Source organism: Protopterus annectens, chromosome 12.part0, assembly GCF_019279795.1.
Source record: "Protopterus annectens isolate FY-2018-M chromosome 12.part0, PAN1.0, whole genome shotgun sequence".
In the NCBI taxonomy this organism is placed as follows: domain Eukaryota; kingdom Metazoa; phylum Chordata; order Ceratodontiformes; family Protopteridae; genus Protopterus; species Protopterus annectens.
In genome coordinates this window covers 1,159,416,241-1,159,441,950 of record NC_056746.1, presented here as the reverse complement: position 1 = coordinate 1,159,441,950, position 25,710 = coordinate 1,159,416,241, and the positions used below count along the sequence as shown (strand labels likewise).

The window sequence follows — 25,710 nt, the reverse complement described above, 5'->3', positions numbered from 1 at the left end:
AAGAAGTAGGTTGGTAAAGGGGTGTGTGTGTGTGTGTGTGTGTGTGTGTGTGTGTGTGTGTGTGTGTGTGTGTGTGTGTGTGTGTAAGAGGGAGGTAAGTTGTGTATGTGTGTGTGTTTAAGAGGGAGGTAGGGTGTGTGTTTGTGTTGTAAGAAGGGGGGGGGCATACGTCGCAATTATCCAGATTTTTGCCTCATATTTTCAGTTTGTTTCTCATAAAATTGTTTTTTCTGCCAAATCATTGAGGACTGAAGTCAGAAAATAATGGCAGACATTTGAGTTTTAGACTTCATATCCTCAGAAAATGCATACTAATGCAAACCTTGTTCTGTCCACTTTCTAAGGAGGTAGGGGATGTATGTGTGTGTCGTATCTCTCAACTGTACAGATTTTCTGGTCTGTTCCTCATAAAAGTTTGTTTCTTTTTTTTTTGACAAATCACTGGGATGAGCTAAGGATTAAAGTTACTAAATAATGACATGTATTTGAGTTTCAGACTTCATATCCTTTAGAAAATGCATTCTAACACAAATTCTGTTATTCTAGCAACTTTCTAAACGTGTCCCTAGTTTTGGGCCTTTGTCCCCAACATTATAAACAGGCTTTGTCCAGATTTCTTGTGGTAAGAGTGTGTGTGTGTGTGTGTGTGTGTGTGTGTGTGTGTGTGTGTGTGTGTGTGTGTGTGTGTGTGTGAGGGAGGTAGCATACCCCTCAGCTGTCCACGTTTTTGCAGAATGTCCAGATTTTTGCCCCATATTCCTCCTAAAAAGGATTGAAGTTGCCAAATAATAACAGGCATTTGAGTTTTATACGTCATATTCTTTAGAAAAATGCATACTAACACAAATCCTACTATTCTAGCAATTTTTTAAGTTCATGAGAGAAATATTTATAATCTGTCCCTATTTATTTTAGGCTTTGTCCAGATTTCTTGCACTGAGAGGTTGAGGTGTGTGTGTGTGTGTGTGTGTGTGTGTGTGTGTGTGTGTGTGTGTGTGTGTGTGTGTGTGTGTGTGTGTCACAGAGAGAGAGAGTGAAATGCCCTATTTAGAGTTAGCAGGTGGAATTTATTTTCAAATGCATTTTCAAGGAATTGTGAGCTTCAAGGGAAGAGTTTACTGCTGCTCATGCTAAGTCTACTTAAAATGTGCAACTGTTTTGTTTAGCAAATAATATCACTATTGTGGTATAGAAATTTAAAGCAGTGTTAGTAGCACAGTAGGTAGCATACTTGCATCTTGATGTAGAGGGCTGTAGGTTCTACTCCTACAGCATGTAGATTTGTATTTTAAAGGGTTGGAGTGCTGCAGTCTTGAGTATGTCCTCGTTTGGATGAGATGCCTAGTAATTGTGAACCTGTTTTTCAGCTTGCCACCCATTCCCTATTGCAATATACCAGCTTACCATTTTTTTTAGTGTAACATAGGCAATTTATTCTTTAAGGGCAGCAGGCATTGAATTTGTATATGAAACACTGAAATATAAAGTTGTTTTCTAGCAACAACCTTTTCATTAGTTTCAGATCTCTTTAATGTGGAATTATTCAGATGACTTTTACTTCTGTAGAGGTTGTGCATATTGACTGATATTGGTGGATTGTAATGACAGAAGTTTGAGTGGCCTTTTATGGTTGAAATGTTCTGAATTGGGCAGTTTGTCATTATTGGTTCATATATTTTCTTTCATTGCTTATTGGAAAAATGTTCTAAACTATAAATTTAAAATACACTCTAACAAGTGGTGCTGTATTATACAAGGGATATAATTCATTTATTATATATTATAATAATACAGTCAGGAAAGTGAATCAAAGAACTTTTGTATGGTCCTAACGTGTGCAAGGGGCCTATGATTTGAAAACAGCCCAAAGGTAAACTTAACCTGCCACTGGCGAGATGCATTTTCTTTGAATGTGGGTTTCATTGCTGTTTCAGAGGTAGAGAAGTTTTAATGCTAAGTATGTTTTCATTGCAAGACTATTGCTTTGTTTAGCAAATGTCTGTCAGTGTGCTATAAAATTTGAAATAAAAGTTGTAAATTAAATCCAAATATCTGTAATCGTTGTAGAAGTAAATCATAAAACAGTATGCACACTGAGAGTTTTGAACAATGTTTATGGCAACTGGGGAGAAATAGCCAAGTAATGGGACACTGGAATGGCTGCGTGTGTTTCCACCCCCCTGCAAAAAATCCTGCAAGCTCCCCTGTGCATGATAACTATAAGAATCAATCAGAAGAGGTTAGGAAAGATTGGGAAGAGAGACTAGAAAAGTAATTTACAAGAGAACAATAGGAGGACATATGTATGGCTCCCAAGTAAGTATGCAACAAAGTCAGAAGATTAGGATCTTTGCTTGGAAATGAGAAAAATAAGATTTAAGGTATGGCAGAAATTTAGCAATTTATGTAATGTCGGACAAAGAAATAAAAGGTATGCAATATGTAATGTGTGCGTATACCCCAAGCAAACTTCAAAGAATTTTTCCTCAGGTAAATAGCAAATGTTGGGGGTGTGATGGGGAAGAAAGAGGTAACTCAGTACATGTATTTTGAGTGTAATGAGTGGGCAGATTTTAAAAATTCCCTACATAGTACTCTGTCAGAAATAATGGGTGAGCAAATGGCTGTAACTAAGGTTATGTTTTTTTTTTTTTTTTTTTTTTTTTTTTATCTGAGACACTCTGCATTGACTAGACATAGTAGGGCCTTATTATTAAGTTTAATTCTGTTGGCTGCCAAAAAGCAATTACTAGAAAATGGAAATCAAAATCTAAACCAACTGTATTGGAAGTATTGAACATTATGAGAGAGAAAATAATTGGAAGAGGGATCTTTAAAAAGGGAAAGGAGCAAATTACATAGAGTTAAATAGAATTTATAGGAATAATAAATGCAGAATAATATTCAGGAGGGCAAAGAATAAGGTTTAAGGGATGGCAGAAATTCAGCAATTTTATGTAATGCTGGTTTGATGATAATTACGAAGAAATAAGATATGTGATATATAATATACGTAAATGGAAAAAAAATATTAATATGGTTTGTTTTCTGTGATCATTTAATAAAGGTGTTTAAAAAAGCAGAAAACATTTCAATGTCAGTCATTCTTGCCCAGAGAGTATGTAACACAGCACATTTTAGGTAGTCTGAGCAAGGATCAAGACTGCATATTCTGAGCTTGATAGTGGCCTTTTGGTGCCTTACACATATCTGCTTATACAGTGTTGCGGTGGACTGTGAGGTCTTAGTTGCTTCAGAGTCATGGGTTTAGATTTGATGTAGGTGCTGCTGGTACATTTACAGTCGTAATAACAGATGCTTCACTGGCAGGGTAGCAGACAGTGCTTCTTGTGATGGAAGCTGATTCCAGGCCCTGTTCTGATTCATTCCAACAACCAAGCTGCTGTTTGGTATGTGGGCTACCATGAGGCACATACATAGAGTTATAGACAAGAGGCATCACTATCAGCTGTTCATATCCTGGAAAGATAAATGAGCTGGAGGACTTCCTGAGCTACTTGTACAGTCCTCTGTAGACATTCAGGAGTGGGAAATCAAAGGGGCAACCTGTTTGCCTTATGTTTTTAACACCTTTATTGAATTATCAGTTGTGACATAGGCAAATCCTGTTTGCCGTATTTCAGAAAGCAATGCATCCTGTCTTATGCGTAGCACAACAGAGCAAGGTAGTGTCAGTGAATGAGAGGATAGTGACTCAACTGGCTGTGATTTACACTTTTTTTTGAAAGCTGTTACATCACCTGAAGTTATCCATTAGTTCCAAGTTAAAAAGTTGAGTAGCTTTTTCTTTTTTTTTTTTCTTTGCCTAATGCAGTGTCTTAGAATAGCTAATGAACTGCATTCTGCTTAGACAGATAGGGAGGAAAATCTCTTTATTAGCCAGTTAAGCACCTTGAGCCAGGACGAACAATGCTTCAAATGAGTCTATGTGAGAAAAATCTGTACTACTGCATTTTTGGGTATACATTTAAAAGACAACAGAGAGGAATCTGATCTGGAAATGCATAGGTCTTTAAGTGGGTGTACATGGGCCATGTCCATATTTTCAAAAACTGGCAAGAGGTATGCTGTCCCTACCTTTGTGACTTAAAATGCTTTAGTTGCTCTAAATTTCGTATTCTGGGTGTTTCTGTTGTAGGTTTTGTTCTAGACCTTTATTGGAGTTTTTTTTTTTGCATGCCGTATTGACGCTCTGACTGCAGCTCAGATACTGGAGAATCAACTGGAGAAGGTGGAAGTGAGTGGCTAGCATCAGCTCACTCATTCTGGGAATGAGGGAGTCTGGAGGACCTGCTGCACTGGTGACTCCTAGCAGAGGCTAGGGAAGACTGTGTTAGGATGCTGTGTGTCAGCACATGTAGGATCACCAAAATAGTGCCTGATGGCTGTAGCCAGAATGACTTGTGTGGAGGTATGTAGCACAACACTATGGTAATAATGGAGGGTTAGGAACTATGAAGTAACTTTGATTATGCCTAAGACAACAGCTTGTAAATGTACAGGAACCAAAGAGAAAAATGACAAGAGTTAAAATGTAGTTGCTGAATAATTAGTCCCGTCTGCCTTTAAGATTGCCTCCATCCAAATTGACAAGTGAAAGATGCTCCTTCACTTGGGAGTCATGTAATAGGTAGGTGTAATAGACTAGATGTTCATCGTGCATATAGCTGCAGTCATAACAGATGGGTTCTCCTGCCATCAGGCGGGTCCTCGGTCGGCCGAATTCCAAAGTCTAGGTCCGGCATCGGTTGTCGTCGCTTCTTTCCTGACGTCAGTGCGACAGGGGTATAAAGGAACCAGCCGACGCCATTTTCTTCAGTCTTTCTTGCCGCGCGGTGCCCGAAGCAGAAGCAGTTCGCAAGTGCCGGTCGGCCAGCTCCTGAAATTACGAAAATTTTGCAACCGAAGTCTTCTTGAAAGCTAAGTACCCCATTGGGGAAACTTTTCTTGCCTCAGACCGATGTCAGACAAAGTTAATAATTGTATTTCATGTGGGAAGCAAATACCGCATAAGGATTTCCATTCCCTCTGTATTCCTTGTTTAGGCCCAGACCACGACATCTCGGTCTGTCGCTTTTGTGCTACATTCAACAAACGCACCATTAAGCGTCGGGCGGAGTTCGCCCAGCATTATTTTGGCAAAAAATTTAACTATATTATGTCGTCGGATACTCTGACTCCAGTTTTGTCTAAAAAGCGCAAAGATAAGGACCGACACACGAGGTCCGCGGCCTCTACCGACACCACGCCAAAGCCGACTACAGGTGGTCCGGTTCTCAGCGAGGCGCCTACGCAGCCCCTGACTACCGACGACACTTCATTGGTGGTGTCTCCTGTGCCAGAGGTCGCAGGCTCCTTGGCCCACACTCCGACTACAGATACCGAAGCCACTCTCGGCGGTGAATCTCAAAATGTGGACAGGTCTACCTCCTCTCAAGGTGTCTTCAGACCTTCCTCTTCTTTTTCCATCAAGGCTTTCACTAAGTCTAAAGCAGCCATGCATTCTAAGAGAACAAGCTACACAGGGCCCATCTCCAGGCCCCATGCCTAAAAAACAGATGCTTAAAATGGCCGAGGATTTAATTACTCTTATCAGGGGTTCTCAACCCCCCCCCCCCCCGGACAAAAGGCCCAGAGTGGAGGAAGAATCCCCCTCCTCTGATCAGGGCTCCATTATATCAGAGCACTCTGATGAACAGGAACATTCTTACTCCCCTTTTGAAGACTCTGATGCAGAGGAGTCCATTCCCTCTGTATCCCCCCCAGAGGATTACTCATTTGGGGAAACTTTGCATACCTTAAGGGAACACTTCCACTGGGAAGGCCAAGATTATTCAGATTCCAAGAAAAGGCTTAGGGAATTTTTCTTGCTACCTCAGCACAGGCCTCTGGCTATACCTCCTGTCTTGGACATACTAGATGATGTGTACTCGGAGGCCTGCCTGAACCCGGATTCTCTACCTCCAGCCCCAGTCAAGCCTGACAGGTACTACAGGGTTCCTGACTCACACCAATTTCTATACAAAAGCCATGCTGCTGACCCAGAAACTATCTCACAGGGCCCCAAGGGAATTAAGGCCTCCACTGCTAAGAATCCATTACCTTCCGAGAGAGATTCCAGATCCTTAGAAAGGTGAGGAAAAAAGGTATATACCTCGGCCACCTTAACCATGAGGGCATTAAACTGTCAGTTCCATATGCTGAAGTACCAACAGTTTCTGTTATCACAATTGAGAAGTAAAATGTCACAACCTGAACAACCAGACTTGAAGGAGTTGCAAGATTTGATGCATGGTGCAGAACAAGTGGGTAAACATACCTTACAATGTGGTTTTGATGCTCTAGAGGCCGCATGTAGAGCTGCTGTTACAGGATCAGTCATACGTAGACATGCCTGGTTCAAGGAACAAACCTTACCAGATCATGTCAAAGCTAAATTACTAGATGCCCCTCTACAAAAGGATGTATTATTTGGTGCTAATGCTGAGGAGGTATTAAGGAAAATGGAGGAAAAGGCTAAATCAATGCAAACAGTGAAAGATTTTCTACAGGTACAACTCCCACGTTTCAGTAGAAATTGGCCTTCCAAAAATTGGTCCTTTCCAGCCACGGACAGACCCCAAAGAGGTAGATACAGGCACCCGAGGGGCAGAGGGCAATCCCAAGGATCGTTTAGAGGCAGACAATGGCAAGCTCCTACACAAAGAGGTGGTGAGGATAACTCGCAGCCATTCAGAAAGCAAGCCCAATGACTTTCCCCTTTGCATGCCAAGCAAGGCTCAAATGGCAGCACCCTTAGGCGGAAAACTGGCATTATTTTCAAAAAATTGGCATATTGTCACAAAAGACAAATGGATCCTGGACATTATAAACAGAGGCTACAGATTCCATTTTCACACCCTTCCAAAAATGAGAGGCATGCCAAACCTGCCACACAATCAAAGGGCAGAGGCACAAAGACAAATTTCAGATCTCATAGACATGAAAGCTATTCAAGAGGTACCTACTCACGAACAAGGTCGAGGTTTTTATTCCAGACTATTCCTGGTACCAAGGAAGGGAAAAGATTGGAGACCTATTTTGGACCTATCCATCCTAAACACATTTCTACTGCACCAAAATTCAAGATGCTCACTCTACAGCAGCTTCTTCCCATGCTGGGCAAGGAGTCTTGGCTGGTAACATTGGACCTCAAGGAGGCATACCTGCATGTCCCAATCAGACAAAATTGCAGAAGATACCTCAGATTTCTTGCAGGTTCAACCCATTATCAATTCTCTGCATTGCCCTTTTATCTACTGCGCCCAGAGTATTCACGAAATGCCTGGCATCAGTAATTGCCTACTGCAGACTTCAAGGGATACAAATATACCCCTATTTGGATGACTGCCTGATCCAAGCGGACAGCAAGCACATACTTCTGAAACATCTGGCGTATGTAATAATGTTGTTGAATTCTCTGGGATACACAGTCAACAAAAAGAAATCAAGACTAATACCCTCTCGGAAAATAATTTTCCTGGGTGCCAACTTGGACACAAACACCCAGATGGCCTACCTCACGCCAGAGAAGCAGGGGCAACTAACTCAATACTTCAGAACACTAGCAAATTGCACCAGGCTGACTGCAAGGAAAATCCTGCAGGCTCTGGGATTCATGGCATCTTGCATCTTACTAATCCCATGTGCAAAGCTGCATATGAGGAAACTTCAATGGTACCTGAAAAACCTATGGTCTCAACACAGCCACAGTTTGGAAACAATAATACCACTAATTCCATGTCTTCAAAAGGAATTTCTGTGGTGGGCTCAAGCATGCCAAACAAACACAGGTCTCCCATTCAGCAAGCCTCAAGCAAATCAAGTCATCACAACAGACGCCTCTGACTACGCCTGGGGGGGCGCACATGACAGATCGGTGCATTCAGGGCAAATGGTCCCAAAAAGAAAAGCACCTTCACATCAATCAAAAGGAAATGCTAGCAGTAATAAATGCTATTATAGCTTTCAAAGACCTTCTGCAACCAGGTCAACTACTGATAAGGACGGACAACACCACAGTAATGTGGTACATAAACAAACAGGGAAGAACCCATTCATACCCCCTATGCAGGCTGGCCATGTCACTTTGGAACATGGCCCTGGACTTACAAATCGAACTTCAAGCACAGTACTTGCCAGGCAAGGAAAACACGCTGGCAGACAACCTAAGCAGAAATATGACAGATCCACACGAATGGAAGTTGCATCCTCAAGTTTTACAGAGATAATTCAAGCATGGGGAAGGCCAGACATAGATCTCTTTGCCTCCCACAAAAATCACCAATTGACAAAATTCTGCTCAAGGATTTTTCATCCAAAGGCCTGGAGAGTGGACGCTCTCTCTTTCATTTGGACATCAATGACAGTTTATGCCTTCCCACCTCTTCCTCTGCTGCCCAAAGTTCTATTAAAAACCAGAGCAGACAGACCAAAGATGATTCTCATTGCTCCAGACTGGCCAAGACAACACTGGTACCCACTCCTGAGGAGCCTGACGCATTCCCCACCATGGACCCTGCCTCTAATGCCTCTTCTTCTGACTCAGCACAGCTTCAAAACTCTTCACAGTCAGCTAAAAACACTCAATCTAGCCGCATGGAAGATTCCTTAGCATCACAACAGACCCTACTCTCCAAGGAGGTGCAGGATGTCATTTTGGAGGCCAGATTCCGTCTACTAGAAAAGCTTACTCCGCAAAATGGAAACGGTTTTGTGTCTGGAATGAGAAAAAGGGCCAGGATCCTGGAAAACTGAATTTACCTCAAATATTACAGTATCTAGCTGAGCTGTTAAGCAGTGGTCTTTCATTCTCCTCCATCAAAATCCATGCCTCAGCCATTTCTGCAGAATACAACACTGATCCACCCTTATTCTCTCACCCTCTCTTAAGACAGTTCCTCAGAGGGGCTAAGAATCTAAAACCCCCAAGGAAACAACCAATACCTGCTTGGGATCTCAATTTCATTCTAGAAAAGCTGACCTTGCCTCCTTTTGAGCCAGCTGCCTCATCATATTTGCAATATTTGTCCTGGAAAACTGCTTTTCTTCTGGCTATTACCTCAGCTCGTAGGGTATCGGAACTACAAGCTCTCATGGCTGAGCAGCCTTTTATCATCTTCCATCAGGACAGAGTTTCCTTACGAACCAACCCGTCCTTTATCCCAAAAGTGGTATCCAGGGTAGCTTTGAATCAGGCTATACTCTTACCTACCTTTTATCCTAATCCTCAAAACAAAGGGGAGAGATTACTACATTCCTTGGACATCCACAGACAACTGCGTTATTATTTGGACAGAACAAAGCCTTTCAGAAAATCAGAACAACTCTTTGTGTCCTATGCTATAGGAGCTCAAGGAAAGCCAATTTCCAAACAGACAATCTCAAAATGGATAGCCCACTCATACGCTTTTGCTATTCTTTTCATGGCAAAACTGTACCTATAGGCATCAGATCTCACTCCACAAGGGCCACGGCTACCTCTGCAGCTTTTCTCAGAGGAGTTCCTACCAAAGATATTTTGGAAGCAGCCACTTGGAGTTCTGTGTGTACCTTCTCCAAGCACTACCACCTTCCATTATACTCCAAATCTAGAGCGGGCTTTGCCACTGCAGTCTTGCAGGGCATTCTGGCTCCCCCTAGTTCCACCTAGTGCCTACCACCCCTTTCTTAGCTTTGGGATTCTACCCATCTGTTATGACTGCAGATGTATGCACGATGAACATAGTACAGTTTTGTACCTACCATAAATGTAGATGTTCGAGTGCTAATACAGCTGCAGTCCAGGTTTCCCTCCCTCCTTCCCCTCTTGGGACAGGCCTATTGGCTAACACCTCCTCATGCAACCTGATTGGGGTATTCATTCTTGATGTATTTGCTTGCACTATTGTATTTTGATTATATGGCATTGCTTTATTACACAAATTTATGTATTGCCTTCCTTCTGGGGGCACCTGACATCTGGGGCAAGAAAAACTGAAGAAAATGGCGTCAGCTGGTTCCTTTATACCCCTGTCGCACTGACGTCAGGGAAGAAGCGACGACAACCAACGCTGGACCTAGACTTTGGAATTCGACCGACCGAGGACCCGCCTGACGGCAGGAGAACCCATATGTTATGACTGCAGCTGTATTAGCACTCGAACATCTACATTTATGGTAGGTACAAAACTGTACTTTATTTGTAGTCGGAGGTGCATTTGAAGCTCTGGGTTTATGATAATTGGGTTGTCACTACCTTTTCTTAGGAGTATAGGTGATGCCTGGTAAGAAATAATCACTTGCTGTATACTGCTAAGGTTCAGGATTATTTTGACAGCAAACAGCTGCTTATCTAGGGAGGGGAACACCAATGAGGTATACATAAAGCTTCATTGTCTCCAACAATAAAAAAAAAGTCTGTTCTGCAAAATGGAGCATGGAAGCCACTTCTGAACCATCTTTTTTTCCAAATATCATCATTGCAGTTTATTGAGTCATTTCAAGTTGATCTCAGTTTTTCAATGTCTCCCTTGAGAAAGCACCAGCAAATGCTAAACAGCACAGTGTTGGTACATTTGCAAGGCTTTCTGGTAGATGGAAGTGTGTGTGTGAGAAGGACAGTGGAATATGTGGTAATAGAATATTCAGTGTTTAAAGTGGCTTGCTTTTGGTCATGTCCAAGGGTCTACTTATTTTTAGCAAATTATTTGCTTACTGGGGTAGGTCACTGATTTCAATGAACACATTTCAGGAACATACAAAATACTTAAAAGCTGCAGCTGCCACCGCCATCAACAGGGTGTACTAGGCAAGGGACTTGAATGGAAATAGGTTGACAGGCCTTTCTTCCATATCACACATGTACCCACAGCTACAAATAATTTAAAAGTTACCAATCTAGCTGCTACATCTTTGGAATCGGAGAGTAAACTAAAGCATTTTGAGAAAACCCACATGAACATGGGGTGGATGGTGCAGACTTGGCACAGATGGCACCTCAGCCAAGAACCGAACTAGAAAACCTCTTACTTTGAAGTGACAGTGCTCTAACATAGTTTTAAAACACATTTACAGTGTAAAAAAAAGTGAAAGCATTCTACACAGTTTAACAAAGTAGGTTCCATTCAGTTCATCTGTAACATAACTCAAGGTAAGAGAAATTACAGTTAATGCTCCCTGAAGTACAACATTTGTATTGGGCAGCTTGTTTTAAGTGTCTTTTAAATTTAGACCAAAATGTGTTCCACTACCTGTGCTTCACATTTTAAGTTACATATGTGGTCAGCCATTAGTCATATGTTTCTTGATCACTCCTAGTTAGAGAGACAAACTGCAGTTGTCTGCTTAGCATCTTACAGATGCAAATGGTATTCATTTGTAGCCTCTAATGTGAGAGCATTGAAGAAGAAACTGTATACATCTAGGCCTCCAAGACAGATTTCATACTGAGCCATTTTTTCCTACACAGTCCCTTCTGAACTGACAATGCAGTGCAGTACATTTACTCATCTTTTTATTGGAAGTCTTAGTAGTGACTTCACTGCTGTCTTCTGTGTTGCTTGTTGTGACTGAATGGAGTTGGTATATGCTCAATGGCTCTTTCATTTTTTCTCTGCTCTGTTGTTTTGGACTGTACTGTTTTTGTGAAGCTTATTCATTCATCACTAAAAATGCAATGGTTTACTTGTTTTTTTTTGTTTTGTTTTTAATATCTGATTAGGAAGAGCAGATCCAGACTGCCCTTTTTCAGCTGTGGCATTGTCAAACAACAGTTCTCAATTTTGATTCCTAGCTGGGGTTCCTTCTCTGTGCAATCTGGTTGTTCTCCTTGCTTTCACTGGGTACTTCTGTTTCCTCCCTCATCTGAGATGTGTTATAAGCGACTGAGTGATCCTTTAAACTGCCAGTAAGCATGGTGAGGCAGAGAGAATGTGTGTACTCTCTGTCTGTCCTGCAATTAGTTGTTATCCCATACAGTGTAAGCTTCTAAGCTTTGCTGCCATTGAGAGACAGGATAAGCTCCTTCTCCCCCACAGTGCCCTACCTTGGATTAAGCAAGTAGTAAGATATTAAAAGAATGACAGGCAATACAGAGAACACATACTTGCATTTTTTTTCTTTTTTAGGTTCTGCTTGTAAAATCTTGAGGAAAATTATATAGCCTTTACTTCTCCTGGTGTTATCACAGCTTACAGCTTGGGGAAGACCACTAGCACATCATCAGTGTCCACGCCTGTATATACAGTCATAGTTTACTTTCACTGAAAGCTGACACAAACAAGCATGGCTTTCTTTTGTAAATTACACAAACTGGAAGAGCTCAACCAGACTTTTTTTCTATAGGAGGAAGAATTATGAAAGTTGTAATGCTGTGACACACCTGAAAAGAAAGCAATGTAGGATGATTATGGATCCCTGTCAGCACTCTTAATGCAGATTGCCAGTATGCAGGAGGGGGGGGGGTGAAAATGTGGGAGAAGAGCTAATCTTGAACATCACTCTCCTTTTTTCAACTTTTTTTCTTTTTGCAGGGGACAGGCTCTCCCCCCACCCCAGAGCCTCTATAACTAATACCGTATATATATATATATATATATATATATATATATATATATATATATATATATATATATATATATATAGATATATATATATAGATATATATAGATATATAGATATATATATATATATATAGATATATATATATATATATATATATATATATATATATATATATATATATATATATAAATATATATACACACACACACACACACACACACGCACACTCCAAAATTTCCTAGAAATGGCCATTTCAGACTTGAGTATATTTATGTTGATTTTATTGGCCATTCATTCTCAGAATTTTGGAACTCACTAAAGTGGGTCCTGACACTTCAAATGGTTACCCAGAGATTAATATTTCTTGGGTCTATATTAGAAGACCAAAAGTTTAAAATCGTGAACGCTCTAAAGAGCGAAAATGCCAGACCACTAAATCATTATTGTGGGGGGCTGCGCCACCCCATGCTAAATATATATTCCAACTCCAAGATCGCACTACAGTGAGGCAACGGCAAATATTCCAATCTTCACTGTACTGCGATCTAAAAAAAGCACTTCGAAGTCTAGCATTTTCGCTCTTTAGAGCATTCGCAATTTTAAACTTTCGGTCTTCTAATATAGACCCATATTTCTTTTGGAATGGAGATGTGTATGGAGTTCATCTGATTCAGCACTAGAAAGTATGATAGTACCTGGATAACCAAGTACAGGTTACATCATCATTTGTAAGTTGTGCTAAATATTCTAACTAGATTCTGTTTGCTGTATTTTTTCACTGTGCTATGAGATTAAAGTGAAATTTAAACTGCTTATTGCAGTCTTTTTGAGATAATTATCTGAGTTTTCTGTTTTCAGGGATTTCTACCAGAAAACAAGTTTAACCGTATTCTCACCGAGCCTGTTCTGAAAGACCCTGGCCAGAGAAGGAGAGGGAGACGTCCAAGAAGTGAAATGATCAAAGCAGCTGGTGTCCTGGCTAATGCTGCTTCTCCTGTGGGACCACTGTTTATGAATGGGTTGATCTCTGGAATGGACCTCGTAGGACTCCAAAATATGAGAAATATGCAGAGTATACCACTGACAGGCTTGGTGGGTTTTCCAGCAGGATTTGCAGCAGTTTCTACCAGTGAGGAAGCCAAAAACAGCCTTAATATGTTGCCTATGATGCTTCCTGGGCAGATGTTTGGTGTAGGCGGCTTTCTGAACCCATCATTGACTACAGCATGCACATCTACTTCACCAACATTGGCAAGCACAACTAAAAGTAGTACTTCAAACACAGAAAAAAATGTAGAGAACAAACAGGGTGTGGTGGATGCAAAGAAAGCAAACTCATCTGAAGACAAAGTTTGTCCAGTGTCAAGCTCATTTTCGGACTGTTGTGAACCTACAGTAACAAATAGTAATCCTGTAGCTTTTAATCCATTTCTCATCCCAGGCATGTCACCAGGCTTGATCTACCCATCCATGTTCCTTTCACCAGGGCTAAATGTGGCACTGTCAGGCTTGCAGCATGGTAGACATTCTGATGCTGCTAATGCTGATGGCCTGAAAAGGAAGAAAAAGAAGATGACTGTAAAGGAAGAAGAACCAGTGGAGGATTCAGAAGCTGCTACAAATTCAGGGGACGCAGACAAAGAAAAGGCAGGATGCAGAGACAATGACAATGTTGCTGCTCAAACAAGTGGGACAACAAAAGTGGAACAGTGTATACAAGAGAATGACAAAAACTTATAAGAAAAGTGTTCATATTTGTATTTTCTGTTCATTAGTTGATCATGTCTGTTGTAGATTCATAACATTTAATGCCTCATTCACCCTTATAGAAACCACCCCATTTCTCTCTTCGGAGACATCACACAAACAGGTTGTGTAAAATATTGAATGTGATGCCATGTTTGCTAGATGGAATACAGCCTAAACAAAGAAGAGGGTTGCACTGGCTTTTTTGTTTTGATGTTCATTTATAGCTCTGGTCAACATAGGTAGTAACTAAATAATGAAAAGTAAACTCTGCCAAGGGGGAAACAAAAGCGTTGACATTGCTTTTTGAATTTGCATATTATTGCTGTTTGCTTTCCTAGAATGTCCTCTTGTGAGTAGAGCTTTTCAGAAAGAAATCCATTCCCACACAAGTTCACTGAATACTCATTCACCCCTTTAATGGATAGTTTTGATTGTTAGTGCAATAGAACATCTGTTGTTCCTTACACTGCAGTAAAAATGATTTTTATTATTTTTTTTATTGTGCCATTTGGTTTGGGGTGGGGGAATAATGAAAACTTGAGGCATGTGTAAGCTTCTGCCCTGTTCAAACTGTATATGACACCCAGCATTCAGGTGTGTAAATAGAACCAGAAAGTGAACTGCACTGAGCACAGGCTGTACCAAGGCATGCATGGGCACAAGAACAGTAAAACATGTGGATGGAAGATAGCTGTTTTACAGCAGTTACTAGTATTGTAGTATAGAAAAAATATATAGTTAATGTTTATAAAATATATATTCTTTTTTACTGATATAGCGGGTAGCTGTATGATGTTTTGTTACATGTTATAGCTTTTGACACCATTCTGTGCAGAAATCATCAAATGTTAATGCACCTAAATTTTAAAGGACAAAAATGACGGTTTGATTTAATAGTGTTTTAGAATGTTACATTCCCAGCACTTACATTGGACAAACAAACTTCAAAAGAAGGATCTGTATTCCAAAACAGTCATTTACAACTAAGTATTTGTAAGTTCACATATTGTTTCAGTGGCTGCTTTATTATGATAGTTCCACTTGGACATCTGATTTACCTGACCAGAACATTTCAACTCTGCACCTTCTTTTAACCAGGGCTGGTATCTGGCAGCATTTTCTTCTGTCATTAATTCCATGTTTTTTTAATTCTTCCTCTTTTCCAAAAGTCTCAGCAGAGCACTTCACTAAAAATTGCAGTAGGTGCATGTAAAGACAAATCAGTAGGCAGTTCACGTACATTTAGGTCATTATTTGTGGATGTACTGCTGGTCCAGAACTTTCCATCCCTCGTATCCATTTTGGTGAGTCCCTAGCTAATTGCAGTTCTGTGTTAAAAACTTAATTCATTTTGTGTGCACCCACTATATGCATTGCAAGGGAGATGGAAGTTATTCCGGCACTGACTGGGCACTAAACTAATCCTGGATGGGATCCCCATTTACACACCTCCTGGCAGTTTTGAGGAGGACTGATTTGCTTAAGGCATGTCTTTGGTGTGTAGAAAGAAAGTGAAGCACCAGTAAAACCTATGCAGACTGCACAGAGGGTGTCTCTTCTAAAGAGCTGTGAGGCTGTAATATTAACTTGTGTAATGTTCATTAATATAATGAGAAAGTAACGGGCAGCCCTTGAAGTGCAGTTGTAGTCACTGGCTGGGACTGACTGTTTTGTAATTTTATGTTACAGTTTGTTGCTAATTTATCAGATGCTTCAAATGTCTAAGAGTCATATATTTCAGTTTCCTTTATTTATTTATGATGCTTTATCAGCATCTTATGTACTTTGGGGGTTATAAATGTATATGTTGACAAATGTTTCAAAGAAATCTGTTTGCTTTTTTTTCTGGTTTTGAATGTAATGGTGCACATTTTAAGAACATTGACTTGGAAAGGTTCTAGAAATGACAGTTGTATTAAAACCTGAAGGAATTTTTAAACAGCAAAACATGTTAGTATAAAATCTTGCCATTTTCTCTTTCTCAAAGTGGATGGAATGGTGCAATTATTTTAACCAGTTTAGGCCAGTATTTCTTACTATTAGAAATAGCACGGCACTTCTTTTATAAAGGTCATTTTTGGATAGTTTTTAGTTTTTCTGTTAATCAGATATTTTGGAGAAAAAAGACTATATACACCTTTTGTTAATTATATTTAATTTCTGAACCCACTATAGTAAGTAACTTCGCCAGATTTTTTTACAGAATAAATTCATAAAACACTGACTACAATCCAGGTGACCCAGTTTTGATTAACAGCTTGGGCACCTACCTGCTGAAGTTGGCATGGGGGAGGAGAGGAGTGACTCACCTTTGAGAGAGGGTGTGGGTGCACATTCCCATGGTTGTTTCTACAATTATGGCTTTCAAGTTGAGGTAGGGCGCTCCTTAGGGTTGTGCTACTCACAGAAGCAAATGACATGTCCTCTCTGTTTCCCACTGCATACCTTAATCCTTGGCATGCATAGTGGGATTAAGGCTGCTAAAAGCAAAACTTAAACAACCTGTTTTGGCTGCCTAAATTGATGACCTCTCTTGGTATAGGTAATGAATGGGCCAAGCCCTGATGGTCAGTAAGCAGCAGGGGCAGAAACAAAGTATATCCGCAGTCATTTTTTTTTCAGAAGAGTCCAGGATTGCATGATTTGATGGTAGTTGTAATGATAATAAGGTTCCACCCTACCTGTATGTCTTGAAATGCATTTCATCCAGGTGGTATTTGTTTTTTGAGCATCCAGCCAACTGGGATCTCTTGAATCAAATCTTTAGCAGTTACCGTTGCCACATGACCTGTCTGGGAGACCCAGCCTATACTTCTGACAAAAAAACTGGATGTGAAAAGGAAGAGAAGCACATACAAAAAAAAAAAGTCACCCATTCAATGCTCCTGCTGGAGATGAAAGGCTTGGCCGGAGGACATGGTGGTTGAGATGCTGTCACATATCTTGAACTGTGGTTCCAGTTTATAGCAACGTGTTTTATTCAATGCTGTCTCTGTTAGCAGGATGTTTGTCCTTTGAACAGCTCCAAAACAGTTTACATTGGTAAATTTTTGATGAAAGTATGAGGTTTAGCAGCCAGAATTCAGCTTATCTGGACTAAACACCTCCATCTGAATTCAGACAAGTAGCTGCTGCCACTCCTCTGAAGGAATGAGGCCTGATTAGATCAGGAAGTATTTTATATTTTTTCTGGTAACATAAGGTAGCGTAGATGGGATAGTCATGAATATGTAGTGAGCTTAGTTTCTGACTTGCCAGCCATAGCCTGGTAAATTGGAAAAGTGATGCAGTGCAAGGTACATAATGTCAAATGGCCCTTCTTGCGTCCATCGTGTTAAAGGAGGCTTTTTCAACTGTATTAGCTATGCCTGTCAGATTAATGTTCTCGTTCAAGGTGAACTTCAGGGCCGCCTCACATAGGAACTCAGGATATGTGCAGTGGAGATACCCTATCCTAGTGAAAAAACAGGAATGTGTCTCCACACTAGAGAGACTACAGATGTAAGGTGATGGCAATGAAGTAAATCTTCCAGAAAACAACATGAGTTTTGCCATACTTGACAGCTAAAATTAGATTTGTATAATAGTCATTCTTTTACAAAAGCTAAAAACTTAGGGCACTGTACAGACCAGAGATCAGGTGACTTCGCTGTCCACAATTATTCTACTTCCAAAATTCCTCTTGGGACACATTCTGCTAAAACTTAACAAAAGGAGTACCTTCCACATACATCACTATTGAAGTACTTAAGTGCAACTGGTCCTCCATAGAACATAAGTTTCAACAATGTCAACTTAATTTGTTACTCAAAATTCATCAAAACCTGTGTCATTCCCTTAGTGATCTTGAATAGAAATTCTTCTAGGCAGCTTGTCATCTGTCTGTTTCACTTTGCAAGTCATCAATCCCAATAAAAATCACTTTGATGCTTCCATCTATGCCTTTCAAATTCCTAGAATATGGTACACCTTTCCAAAACATCATCTGCCTTTGTGGAACAATGAAAACATTAGTACACAAAAAACTGCCCTTCTGAGCTAAATGATAGTTACGTACTTACCATAATGTTGGATTATTTTGTTCACATCCATCCAGTAGAACTTATAGTGCTCAAGATGCTTGTCGGATCCAACTCAGCAAAACTAGGGCTCTAGCTTCAAACCCCTTTAATAATTTTGCCCCATCATGCCCTAGTGTGTAGATCAGATCAAGTTTGGCAAGGAAGACACTGATGATATCTTTCAGATCTTACAAAGTGACAATTTGGAAGGGGGAATAGGGGAAGAGTCATCTTATCGAATGGAAGTGAATGAAAGGATCTAGCATTATGGTACTTAACTACAGTATCCTGTTCATTCAGTCCATCAATCCAACTTTTGGGTAAGAAACCAAAGCTACAAAAATGCTTGGGTGGCACCATGATAGGAGACCATCCAGGACAATGGTTCCAGGGGGAAGCCCTAGCCCTGGATATAGCATCTAACTTGTAGTGCTTAACAAATGTATGCAAAGTAATCCATGGGGCTGTTACACAAATCTCATCAGTCAAGTTTTTAAAGAAGGCTATAGAAGTGACAGAAAACCTAGTGTAATGGGCAGTGATACGTTGAGTACACATAAGAAATGCTTTCTGATAACCATCTTGAAAGAATGACTTTGGACACAACTGAGTTTAACTGCAAAAGAGACACTGTTGTGGTCCTTTTCTGAAAGATTTTGATCTGTAAAGGTAGAACCATAGTTGTCTATGAAAGTATGCAGGATCTGTTCACCCTTGTTGGTATAATTTGGAAAAAGACTGGCAGGTGAAGCAACTGGTTCATGTTTGCCTCTGAAGACACTTTGGGGAAAAACAAGGGAATTTTATCCTTCTGGAAAGCTAAATAGGTACTGATTAAGACAGAGTCTGAAGTTCAGAAAATCTTCTCGCAGAAGTGATAGCTACCAGAAACAAAGTTTTTCCAGAAAGAAACTTCAGCTGCACTGTAGATGCCAGTTCAAATGGAGGTTTTGTCATGGCTTCTAAAAGAAACTTGGAGTCCATAGGGAACTGACTGGAAGCTGGAAAAGAAAGACTCCTTTGAGAAATGCTTTGCAAAGTTTGTGAGAAGCCAGTGCTTAAGCTTCCTGACCAATGTGAGAGTGAAAAATGGCTGCAAGCTGAACCTTTGTAGAGGAAACGGTAGAGCTGGAATCAAACAAGGTAGCCAAGAAACATAGAATATGTGAGACAGAGGCAGAAAAGGAGTAAATGGCTGAGGCAGACACCTAGATGACAAAGCATTTCCAGTTTCTGATGCACAACTAGCTAGTGTAATCCTTCTGAGAGGCAGACAGGATCCTAACTACTTTACTGCTACAGGAAAGGGATGGGTTAGTGGCCATCACTGAAATTGGAGAAATCAAGTGGTTACTTTCAGATTGTGAAGGTTTGAGTGAAACTTTCCATATGGCTGGAAGATGAGATCTTGTCTGGGATCTTTTTTTTTTTTGGGGGGGGGGGGGTCCCTGATATGAAGCCTAACAAGGAGAAACTAGATTTGCCTGGGCCAAAAGGATGCGATAAGGATCATGAAGCTTTGCACCTGATCACTTTCTGTAAAATCCTGGGAGCCAGAGCTACAGGAGGGTAAACACAGAGTAACCCTGGAGGCCATTTCTCAACCAGAGCTTCTTTCTGGACTGACCATCTGGAGGGGTGATGGAGAAAAGCTTGGAGTTGGTTGGGGAAGCAGACTCTTCACAGCAAGGCTGGCCCAGTGGCTTATAATCTACCGATCTGCCGCTGAATTGAGAAGAATACTTGTTGTTGGGCATTACGAATAACCTGCTTAGCCTGTCCACAAGGCGATAGAGACCCAGGGGTGTGTTGTTGCAGCTAGAAAGCAATGCAAAGGTGTTGCCCATTGCCACACTCTCATCACTTCTGGGCATAGAAGATATGACCTTGTGTCATATTATCCGTTTGGAAAGAAATCATTCCAGGAGGAAGGTAGTCATGAATTTTTTTGCAAAGCTAAGTGGACTGCCAGTATCTCCAAGATATTTATGTGAAGTTGGCCTCCTCTTGACTGTGTGATCCTTGGATCATCCTCCCCCTGTAATGCCCGTGGCCCCCATTCCAAGAAGGTGGCATCAGTGGTCACTACCACTGCCAGTAGCTTTAGAGCAAATAGTTTCCCCTGAATGCATTTTGGGGAATCTAACCACCATTAACAGCAAAACCACTAGCTACAAATGGATCCAAAGATAGGCAGTGCTATTGAAGGTTGATACCACAAATTTATTTAAGCTTATGTAATGCACATTGCAGTTTTTCATCTGCATACAACAGACTTCATCAGAATCTAAAATACAGAACTCAAGTGCTGCTTTTAAATAAGTCTCCCCTTAGTGTAAAAAGCTTGCAAACAGGTCTTAAAGGTGTATCACTCAGGTAAAATGTTTAAAATCAGCAATAAATATATAAAATTCAACTTTATTTAAATACGCTTTTGTGTTATCATTGGACAGGAACCAAACCCAGATCTCCCGCATGGCAGGCGAGAATTCTACCACTGAACCACTTTTGTGTGTAAAACACAACATAAAAAAATATATATAGTATTTATTTGCTCTTGTTTTTAACACTGGAACAAGGGACAACTTGTCATTAATTGCTGAATAAGAGTAATGTACGACATCCAGCTTTACTTGCCACCATAGCTCCCTTGCCTCCAAATGATCTTTCCATGCCCCCCCCCCCTCGGGTTTCTTGTCACATTCTCTAATATACAAAACAAAAACCCTTTATAGTTATATCATTTAATGAAATGTCTGTATAAAGCCTTGTTGATATTTTTAGCTGCTATTTCATACTCATGCTCATAAATTTGCTTTTTAAGACATCTTGGTCTTCCCAATATAAAAAGCTGAGCATGTACTACAGGTAGCTAAATAGACCACTCATTTACTAGTGTAATTTCTGTGCCTAGGGTATATAACAATCTTAGCTGCATCTTTCAAGTAAACAACTGATTGTTCTAAAATATGTTTACATTGTGCACAGCTGCCATGTTTTTTCGTACCCATTTTGTATCCCTTACCACCAGTGATATTTTCCAAAATATTTTTTTTAAATTGGGGGCTCTTTTATAAGTGAACAAAGGTCTGTTTACCACTTCTTTCATTTTTTCATCAAATATAAAAAGCCCCCAATATTTTTCAACAGTATTCTTAAAAAACAGGGCCCTTGTAAATTCTCTCTTGTCCACATCTTCTAAAAATAAAATGCTCTCCATCTACACTAGTCTTTTCTGGGAGTGTATGGCTATTGTTGGACCTCATACCTGTTAACCCTTCTCCCAGTAAAAGTTTATATTTGTTTTCCCAGTTGTCATAAATATAACCACTATTTTTTTTTACCAGTTCATATGGATAATCCCTTTCTGAAAACATTTATTCAAGCTTTTTTGATCCTTTCTACATCAAATATATCTTTATTGGATTTCATCCTGGCCAACCTAATGAATTGGCCTCTTACCAAACTCTTCTTTTGGAAAAAAAAAAAAAAAAAGAGTGGGTACTGCCAAAATAAAGGTAGTCACTGGAAAATGTGGCTGTTCAATATATATTTGAGGTAAAAGCCTCATTATTTTTGCTTAGGGTAACATCTAGGTAGTTGTTAGTGTCTTTTCCTATTTGATATGTAAATCTTAAAAAATAGGAAGAGTTGTTGATATACTCCATAAAAACTTCAATTTGTGGGATGTCTCCACCCCATAAAATAAAAATATCATCCAGGAACCTTAGGTATAGTTTTTTATGTTCCTGGAATGGGGAATGCAACACAAACTCCTTTTCCCATGTCAGCATAACAAAGTTTGCAAAAATGGGGGAACAAGCTGCCCCATTGCCATCCCTTTTCTCTGTCTAAAATGTTACCCTCAAACCACACATAAGTGGTAGCAAGGACAATTTCCATACACTCCACAATGAGTCTGATATTTCCAGGGTCCAAAAATTCCAAATTTAACAATGCCTCATTAAAAATGTCTAAACCCTCTTTTTGGGATATATCGGAAAAAAAGGTATACCACATCAATGGTTAAAAATGTGAGTTCCTTTCCCCAATACTCAGGTTTAATTCTTCTCAAGAATTCCCAGGAATCTCTAATAATGTGACTTGGGGAAATGGTTTTAGTGCTTTATCAACAAGTAAGGCAAAGGGGTGATTTATTTCCACCTGCTGCTGCCACAGTTGGCCTAAAAGGTGGTTGAGCTAAACGTTTGTGCAATTTTGAAATGCCAAAAAACACTGGTATTTTTGGATGCTGATCTGGCCACCATTGTAATTGCAAAGATTGGTTATGATGATAGGGTTTGACAAAGGTTGGTAAAGCTGGAACCACTGAGCTTTTAGAAGCCGCTGTAGAATTCTCATATGCAAACAAGCAAACCGGGCCAGGAGAAGAGTTTGGATGGCTTGATTTCTATCTGAAGAAAGAGATACTGTTTGACTTAGTGTAATCTGTATGACATTTCAGGACTTGAATAAGTTGTTTAGGTTGAATAGTTAATTTCTGGTGATTTAAGAAAATAGCCAAATGTAGAACTGGAGCAAGTAGTCCCTGTCTTTGACCATTTACCCAATCATTTGGGGCAGCTAGGTGCCAGTCATCTAGCCAGAAAAAAAATGATTCTCTGTAGCTGTAGGTGAGCCACTATGACTGCCATGCACTTGGTAAACACCCAGGGGGTTGTGGCGAGACCAGAGGGTAGGACTGCAAACTGGAAGTGACTGGATGTTAGGCAGAAGCACAGAAATTTCCAAGATGTTTTGGTCATTTTGATGTGGGAGGTAGGCATCTCGGTGGTTGCCTTTCAGAAAAGGGCCCACAATATTCCTGATTCTGTGGACCTCCTCAGCCTCCTGGCCTGCTTCCTTTAAAGGGGCTGCCTTTGTGTCAGCCACCCATGTCAGAAATTAAGTCAAATGGCTGATGCTTGGATTTCCCAAACCAAAGTGACTTTGAGCCCTTTTGGTTCCTGCTGTAAGATCTTTGCAGGGTTTCAGACTTCACTCTGGAAGTAGAAAGCATCTTGCCATCAGCTCTGCAATGTCTGTGTCATGGACGAAACAAGGACAATCCATCATAAAGAGCATTTGTCTAGAATGCCTTAAAGTTATCTGCAAAATTGCAGAGGTGTAACTACTAAAGTCGCATTGCAATGCCTGCTCCTTCTGCCCCATAAGCTGCATTATGCATGAGGTGCACAAAGAGGTTGGTTATGTTCATCATCATAATCATTGAAGTCTCCTAGTGTCCAGTGTTGGAGGCCTTCTCAGAGTGGCATATGGTTGTACCAGATCCACCTGAAAAACAATTCATGTGGGTTACATAGTTCAGGGCTCTAAGCATAGACGTGTCCAAAGTATACACCTGCTTCCCTAATCTGTTCATACCCCTAGATTCCTTATTGGGCTGATAAATGGTAGCTGTGTCATTGGATAGCTCCTTTTTTTGTGGCCACTGAATTAATCAGCAGACACTTAGCCCAATACTGTCTGACGGGGGGAGGGGGCTTGAGAATTTTGTCTGGATTTCAAAGAACCAACTTGTCAACTCACAAGTATCTGGCTCTTGCCTTGATTTCCTAACTGCTAGATTAATTAGTTTGTCTGCCGGAGGGATCACCTAAGAAGTAGAGAGTGCCAAACCATAGGTCTGAAAGGGAACCTCCATGTCCTGAGTAGGAGTGTCTGTGGACCAGGATCTCGCAGAAAGTGGCATCTTCTGGCGGAAACTGAGGGGGAACCTGCTCAATTCCCCAAGATGGCATCAGAAATGACAGACTCCGATGGGGAGTTACATTCCTGCTTGTACATGTCTTTTTCATGGAACCTTTTTGGGGGGGTGACAACTCAGAGGACTCCTGCTGCTGCTGCTGAGCAATAGCTTTGAGACCTGGCTGTCTGCCCTAAGCCCATGGATGCACAGTGAGGCTGAAATGTGAAAATGTGGGAGTCTGTCAGAGGACCATCCATCCGTCCTCAATCCCTTTTTCCCATTTTACACATGGGGTCAAGGTGTCACTTCAACAGTGACAATCATTTCAAGCCAAGGTTTAGACCGCTGGGTGGCTAGCCCTGCTGCGGTATTTAATCCATACCACACACTCACATATGCACACACACCTATGGCCAGTTTTGAGTGTCTAATCCACCTACTGCATGTCTTTGCCATATGGGAGGAAACCAGAGCACCCGAAGGAAACCCACACAGCCACAGAAAGAACATGCAGACTCCACACAGAAGGTGCCCCAGCTGAAAATTGAACCAGAGAACCTCTTGCTGTGAGGGGACAACACTAACTGCTGCACCACCGCAGCCACCCAGTGAATGAACCGACCCCATGAAAGTCGGTGTGTCTACTTTCAAGGAGAAGAAATTACCCTCCCTATAACCTGAAAAGCTGTACCACTCTCTGATGGATCTGAAGGGACAACCTCCATGACTAGCTCTGTCCCTCCCAGAGGAGATAGACAGCACTGAATGTGGAATCCCTGAAATGGAATGGGTGGCCAGTTTCGAGGAGGGGATCTCAGCTGAAGAATAAAAGGCTGAAGTCAGGAGACATCGACAAAAGGACTGTGTGAGACAGCTCTGATGAAGTTGTCGAAGATGCAGCATTGTATTGACAGCCTCAGCTCTGAAAACGTTGAACTGAATGTGTCAGACTTGGATCTCTTGAACGCCAAACCTGCACCTTGGTTGGCACTGAAGGAAAAGACCGCAGAGATCCAGGATTGGCTCCAAGGCCAAAAACGCACGAGAGAAGGAGCTAGTAAAGAGGATACTGGGCCACTTACATTCACCTACAGAACTGAATGGGACAGGAGAACTTCCATCTCAATCTGCGTCTTGAGGTTCTCATTATGCAATCCAAATCCACTTCGGATGTACTGTTGTAAGACCTGAAGGGTGGCTGAGATGGAATTCTATACAACTCTGTTTCAGAAATCCTGCTTAAAAATCTTTTGAGTGGCTTCTCTGATTTTAGTATGGTCTCTTATAGCTGTGGCATCAAAGCCAGCTCCACCATGGAGACTTTCAGAGCCAAAGATGATTGCGACTCCTCAGGTTATCTGTAGCCTGACCGGTAGTAAAAACAGCAGAAACCAGGAAACTGAGCTCCAAAGAAGGAAAAAATAAAATTGTATATAACACACCAATGTGGTGCTCCTACAGGCAGAATAGTAACTCAAAATATCAAATAAAACCAACTCAGATAAAACATAAAAAGAGTTTATTAAGGTGAGCGCTTTCATTGGCTGATTTGAATAAAAAATGCGTGATGCTTTAATTGGGTTGTCT

At 40.8% G+C, this 25,710-nt stretch overlaps 1 protein-coding gene across 3 annotated transcripts in view; it reads left to right on the top strand.

The window, feature by feature from the left end:
- Nucleotides 1-16,299, top strand: part of CHD6 (chromodomain helicase DNA binding protein 6) — a 2,211,516-nt gene extending 2,195,217 nt beyond the window's left edge. For all 3 annotated transcript variants that reach the window (XM_044090190.1, XM_044090189.1, XM_044090188.1), the window contains one exon: nucleotides 13,462-16,299. In XM_044090190.1, the coding sequence (XP_043946125.1) occupies nucleotides 13,462-14,343 (882 nt within the window). In that variant the 3' untranslated portion in view covers nucleotides 14,344-16,299. The remainder of the gene's footprint in view (nucleotides 1-13,461) is intronic.
- The last annotated feature ends 9,411 nt before the right edge of the window (nucleotides 16,300-25,710 follow it).